Below are 6821 nucleotides of genomic sequence, written 5' to 3'. Positions count from 1 at the left end.
CGATATAAATTTTCAAAATTTGAGATCATACATAGTAATTCTCTATATTAGACTCTTTATATTTGTAAATGTAGAGGTTGACATGACTCTTTACTTAAAAGTGATCAGCTCAACAAGTACGGCCTGAACTGGCCTTTATTTCTATTATTTTTAATATTTTTCAAAATTATAAAAAAAAAACTTATGCCATTTATCAATTATTATTTTTATATATGTAGAGTGTCTTTGCAAAAGCAGCTCTTTATGTTTTTTTTTTTTAGAAAATTGGCTTGTTGCTTTGATCTAAGCCGAATCATTCGCATTATGATGGATCCCACCCAATTGCCCAATATAATTTTTTTTTTGGTTCCTTAAATCAGTTAAAATATTCAAATTTTTTTTTGAAAACTTATATTCAAAATTTTTTAATTTCTATTAGAATTAATTACAATACTTTTTCACTTATAATTTTATTGTTTTGCCTTGTTAAAAAAAAAAAAAAAAACTTATAATTTTATTATTTTTATGTGTGTCTAATGTATGCCTGTGTGCATATTTAGTGAGAGAAACATTATTCCGTAAAATAAGGTAAAAATTGATCCACTTTAAGAAATTTTGGAAACATAATACGGCGCCTCCAAAGCAGCACAAAAGACGGCCAAAATCCCGATTGATTGGCGGGAATGAATATTAGTGGCTTAGATTACAGCCGCAATCAGCACTACTTCGCTCTAGGGTTTTATCACCAGCATCGACAACTAGGCCCATCAAGAAGATCCAACGGTTGAAATACCTTCACCTTCCCGCCCATTGTAGACCACCTTCTATTACTGTAAAGTGTTAACATTTTATACGCATTTAGGTTCCACACCGATTTCTATTACCATTTATATTTCTTTATTTTTTTCTTTTTTTTGTTCTTAATCTAACACTCCCAATTCCTTTTTCTATCTCTTTCCTTCTCTCACACACACACGCACAAATTCAAACACAAAATCACGTTATTCTTTTCTCAGTTTCAATCATCCATATAGGTTCAATTCGTTATCACATCTCGGAAATGGTTAGTTTCAATTTCGATTTTTCAAAACCATCATCGAATTTTATTTGTTTATTTTGTTCTTGATCTCAAATTCAGTTTTAATTTCAAGTATTTTCATGTGAATCTGTGAATTTGATGTTGAAGATTGGTTTTTGTTAGGTGGGTTGTGGGATACGATTGAAGAAGAGAAACCCAGAGTGGCTATCCAGTTTACTTCGTAGCAAATTTTTTCGTTCTTGCGTTGATCATAGAGACCTTCGAAAGAATGAAAAGAATGTGTTCTGCATTGATTGTACTATTTGCTTGTGCAAGCACTGTATCGTGGCTCATGACTTCCATCGTTGGCTTCAAATTTGTAGATATGTCTATCATGATGTAGTCCGCCTTCAAGACATACAGAAACATCTTGACTGCTCCAAAATTCAGGTCTAATTTCTCTCTCTACATCTATACAAATACATATATATATATATATACCCTAACTCATCTTTAATTAGTTAATTGTTTGATTTGCAATTATTATCAGTTAATTCCATGGGTTTTTGGTATTTTTGGGTCTTTATTCTTCTGAACTTGTTTTCTTAATTTTGTCTTTGAAATTAATGAGTGGTGTTCTAATAATATGATTTTGATTGATTTTAATCACATATTTTCCTTTCTGCTGTGTTTGATAGATTCTTACCTCTCTTTCTTTTATTGTGAAATTGATGATAGCATAATATATAATTAACTATAAGTTTTTGTGTTTATCTAATCAAATAATTACATTCCTAAATTCATTTCTGATTGATTTCATTACTTTTGAGTGTGTACCGCAATGCGATTTAGTCAAAAATTGTTATTTGTTTCCATTTACTTTATTGAATTGAATTCCTATATTCCTATTAGTAATTCAGTTTTTGCTGATTAGAGTAAATATGATTTCTCTTTAACAACTTAATAAATCATACATTTTTCTAAATATTGTCTTTTTCCCCCACATTTTCCCTCTTTTTGTGGAATTAATTTCATTAATGAATGAGTTGGTCGACGATTAGATTACATAATCTAATGGTGATTTGAATTCGCAGACATATAAAATCAATGGTGAAAAAGCTGTGCATTTGAATCCCCGGCCACAATCTAGAGATCCCAAACCATTAAAATCAAAGAGCGGCGCATCTTGTCAAGCCTGTGGAAGGTACATACAAGACTTGCCTAATCACTTCTGCTCCATCGCATGCAAGGTACAAAATGCGTAATGACCATGAACTTCTTGTTATTCATCGTTTTCTTCGTTTCAGTACATAATGCTAAATGTAGATGATTTGTCTATATGATGAATTCACAGTTTTCCAAAGCTCAGGAGATATCTGAAGATCCGATCCAAAAGTTGAGCTCCTTCCCTTTTCCACATATCGATTACCTATCCTTGAAAGACAGCGATGACACTGAAGGCAACACAACTGAAAAGGATTCATCTTTCTCTTTGAGCGATTCGTCTCAGGAGAATCATTCCTCTGTAAGTTCGGTATTGAAGCCGAAGAAGCAGTTGCACAAGAGGAAGGGCTTTCCTCGCAGAGCTCCTCTAAGTTAAAGCCTAAAACAAGCTCTAGGTTTTGTTTTACCTATTCACATTTTTTTGGCTTACGTTAAGGTATTAACACAATAAAACCACAGTTATAGTGCTCTCTATAATGTTTTTTCAAGAAGCTAAGTCACTCTCAAGTAGCCCCTATTTTCGGTTTTAGTTGGGGTTAGTTAGAGAGTGATCCCTCTTGTCTGTCTGAGTATATGGTATTAATGTGGTTGTACAGCATAAGGTTGGTGGCGGTGGTGGTGGTGGTGTTGGCTGTGGCAATTGCTATAAATACAAATGTATGATTGATATTCAACTTTTGTATCTATCCAAGGGTTTTTAATAGTTGAATTGGATATTCCTCATTATAATAAAATGTAATTTTGTTTTGTGTTTCTGTTTTTGAGCAATATATATGTGCTTCTCACTGTGTTGGCATGGGTTGTTGTTGCTTTTTTTTCCCTTTTCCCTTTTGCTTTCTTGCAGGGCGGTTGTGAATTGAGAGCTTTGTCTCAAACCTTTTATGGGATGATTATGGTCTTCTCGTTTCGTTGTTTTTTTTCTTTGGTAGTTGGTTTTGTTGGTCCCTCTGGTCCGATACCATGAGACACATATGCTTTGTTTCATGTTTTCATGTGAATGTGGCAGACAAAAGGAGCCCTAAAAGTTCTGATAGAGAATAGAACGAGGAAATTATGGCGAGCCAGCGATGAAGGGGACACTTCAATTATATGCATGCTGCACATGGTATGATGGCTTCACTTTTCTCTCTTTTTTTTTTATTCGCATGTCGGCTTTGGTACAGTCAGGTACAAATATAAAAATGTCCATATACATGCATTTTAAAGATTGCTTGTTTTAGTAGCGTAACGCTTGAGTTGTTAACTGTGTATTAATTCGAGTTCTGAGTACAATGATAAGTCGTTTCGCATAAATAGTGTAAAAAATAAGGTTTAATTTAGTGTCTTCCTTGGCATCCTGCATTGGTTTATCTGCAAAACTGCACATTCATCCATTGCTGATTGTTGAGAGATGGTTTCATTCCGTGAGTGAGTCTAAAAAATTTCATGCGACTTGATTTTAAATATATGAAAAGGTGGGTAAGATCATCAAAGAGAATGATGACTCACATGGTGTATTGAATCTCTTTTAGATTCATGTAGCAGTAGCATTTTGAAAGTCAGCATACATTTTTCGGTTTTAGTAACTAAACAATCTGTTTTTTGCGATTTGAATCTTTAATTTTTATTTTTGAAAGATGAAAAAGTACCATTAGCTAAGTAATTGGATATTAGTATAGTGATTTGTGTTTTTTAATTTTTTTTATTGTAAATTATTGATTGCATTGAAAACATGGTTTTGCCTTATATATATATCTTTATTTATTTATTACCCCTTAAATTAAAGACTAAAAATTGAAAAGGAAAAGAGTGGCCTGACATGTTGGTCAAAAAAGGCAGTGGAATAGAGGGCTGGGTAAGCATAAAGACATAATACTAATTTGGTGATGGGTTGAAATTTGGAACCGTGATTTAAGATTTTTATATATAGGTAGCAGTGACAACTGACAAGGAGCGGTTACTTCAGGTCACGATCAAACAGTACTTTCTTTTTTTATTTTCCTTTTTTATTATTATTTTTTTTATGATGGTAAATAGTAACGGTTAATGAACGTAGACACGTCAAATTTTAAAAAGTAAGACACGGATACGTTAATAGGTCAAATTTTTAAAAAGTAAGACACGAATACGACGTGGGCACAGTTACGTAATAATATAAATTTTTATTATTTTACATCTATTCAATACTAATATTATAAAATTTTAATTTATTTAAAAATTTTATATTAAGAGTTCTTCTAAAGTGAATTAGAAAATAAAATTATGTTATTATTGTATCATTTTTATATTATATATACCATTATTTTACTAGGTAAACTTCTATTAGAAATGTTCGAGAAGTGTCGACGAAGTATTCGAAAAATGTCTGTTCGGAAAGTGTCAGTGAAGTGTTCAAAATAATAAAATTAATTTTTATTTATAGACACGTATATGAAGTGTTGGACACGTATTCGAGAAGTGTCCGAAGAGTGTCGGTATCCGACACCGGTACGATACGGGTACGACTCTTTCATAGAAGTGTCCGTACTTCCTAACTATAGACCAATATCATTATACACTGTGGGACACAAAATTTCCTTAGCCTAGGGAGATTTAAAGCCCCAATCGTTGGAAAGTTCTTCCATTGAATTCGAAATGGAATATGGTTTTATCAGAAAGTTGGTGAGCCGAACTTTGTCAGCCCTCTGATGCATTTTTGATCTTATGATCTCATCCAAAATTGGATGTGCAGAGGAGGCCAAGCATTCTTCATGTTGTAGACCGAGAGCTTAATTGATCTTCCAAAGGTTTTTTTGTTTTTGGCGTTGACACATCTAAAAAGATGAACAAAATGACGACGACGACGATCAGTTGAGCATAGAGAACTATAGAAGATGATTAATCCCTGAAGCATTTTTGAATTGGGTAGTGATAGTTTGGCAGACGAGTTTGGCAAAATATACATGACAGTCCAGGTAATTAACTTTAATAATTAAAAAATAATAAAGAAAATAAAAGCAAAAACAATATACGCGCATATTCATCTTTCTTAGGCTGTCAATTTCTAGGCTAAGTTTTCTCTTCTGATAGATATTAAATCTCTCCCTCTTCGTTTTGTATCTTCAAACAATATTTCTTACCTTCTTAACTTGAGATAAATAACTTTTAATTATCTCTCTCAAAAAAAAAATAAAAAATAAAAAGTGTGAGAAAGAACTTTTGATTTTTAAAGTATCGTTGTAACTTCATATCATATATCATATTCATATATATTTATATATATTGTATCATATGTGTATTTTTTTTTGTTTTTTGGAAGGTAAGTATTTGTATTTATTTGTTTGATTATATTGTTTTTCACCGTCTTTAAAAAAAATTCAAAAAGCGATTAGAGAGAAATAAAATGAGAGAAAGAAAGTAAGGAGAGAGAAGAAATGAGAGAGAAAGAAAGAGAAGGAAGTGGCGGCTTAGCTGGACAAGCCACGTAATTTTTGCCAAAATAATTGGTCAAATACTTCGGTTAAAATATCATTTTTTCCTTTAGAATTTGTTGGATAATCAATTCAAACTGATTGCCAATAGTTCAATAATTTTTTATTTTGAGCAAAAGTTGAAATTGTAATCAATTAAAATAAACACAAAAGTAACCTATTTGAATTCTCTTAAAATGGGTCGGGTTGTATTAAATGGATCATGTCTTCATTAAACGGGTCTTCACATGTCAGTTGGAATTATAGTTTCAAAATTCATAAAATAATATAAATTTAAAGATTTCCCAAAGTTGTAGCATAAAATTCATAAAATAATGTATTGATTTAAAGATTTTTCAAAAAATGTCGTAGGATTTAACAAGCAGCTCAATTTTATCCATCCAAACTTGATGAGTTTTTAAAATAAACAACAGAAATAAAAATTGATCAGGTCCATTTTAACCCAGTTCATATCTGGCCTGCTTTAAGTAGGTTAAATATGTGGTGTGATATAGGTCCGACTTCTACCCAAAAGCAGCTATAAATGAAGTATGCATAAATCATGATTTCATATATAAACAATATATCAAGTCAGATATGAAGAGAACATTGAAATGCATTTTATCCTACATGTACATTGTAATCCTATCTATATTTTGAGGCTTGATCTTATCATTTGATAAGGATAATTTAAATAAGATAGCCTCGACTCGACATTCTATCCTACTTGTACAGTGTAATCCTATCTATATTTTGAGGCTTGATCTCATCTTTTGATAAGGATAATTTAAATAAGACAGTCTCAACTTGACATTTTATCCTGCATGTACATTGTAATCCTATCTATATTTTGAGGCTTGATCTCATCTTTTGATAAGGATAATTTAAATAAGACAGTCTCAACTCGACATTTTATCCTGCATGTACATTGTAATCACATCTATATTTTAAGGCTTGATCTTATCTTTTGATAAGGATAATTTAAATAAGATAGTCTAAACAGATTGAATAAAGTAGTTCAACCGTATTAACTAGTTTGAAATTAAACGGAGGCAATTGAGCTGATAACAACTATATCACAATAGTTTAAATTCAAAAGGAAGAATGCTCTCGAATATCTTCTCAAATCCCAACAAGTCACAATAGCTGTACCAAAATATTGTTATAAATAT

General features: G+C 31.5%; 1 protein-coding gene across 1 annotated transcript; it reads left to right on the top strand.

The window, feature by feature from the left end:
- The first annotated feature begins 261 nt into the window (after positions 1-261).
- On the top strand, positions 262-2825 carry LOC132288310 (protein RGF1 INDUCIBLE TRANSCRIPTION FACTOR 1). The gene is made up of 4 exons (XM_059789847.1): positions 262-1042; positions 1181-1447; positions 2092-2247; positions 2352-2825. The coding sequence occupies exons 1-4, from the start codon at positions 1040-1042 to the stop codon at positions 2595-2597; spliced, it is 672 nt and encodes a 223-aa protein (XP_059645830.1). The 5' UTR covers positions 262-1039; the 3' UTR covers positions 2598-2825.
- Positions 2826-6821: the final 3996 nt, after the last annotated feature.

The sequence above is a fragment of the Cornus florida genome, unplaced genomic scaffold (assembly GCF_030987335.1).
Source record: "Cornus florida cultivar Cherokee Brave unplaced genomic scaffold, ASM3098733v1 CherokeeBrave_3.0.0_Hap2_Chr02, whole genome shotgun sequence".
NCBI lineage: Eukaryota > Viridiplantae > Streptophyta > Magnoliopsida > Cornales > Cornaceae > Cornus > Cornus florida.
Note: the sequence above shows the minus strand (reverse complement) of the source record. Positions and strands in the feature narration are given on the sequence as shown.

Excerpts from the sequence above, each read along its gene's own strand:
- LOC132288310 (XM_059789847.1), top strand. Across the intron at positions 1,448-2,091 it reads TTGACTGCTCCAAAATTCAG|ACATATAAAATCAATGGTGA; the intron begins GTCTAATTTCTC and ends TTGAATTCGCAG. Across the intron at positions 2,248-2,351 it reads TCTGCTCCATCGCATGCAAG|TTTTCCAAAGCTCAGGAGAT; the intron begins GTACAAAATGCG and ends ATGAATTCACAG.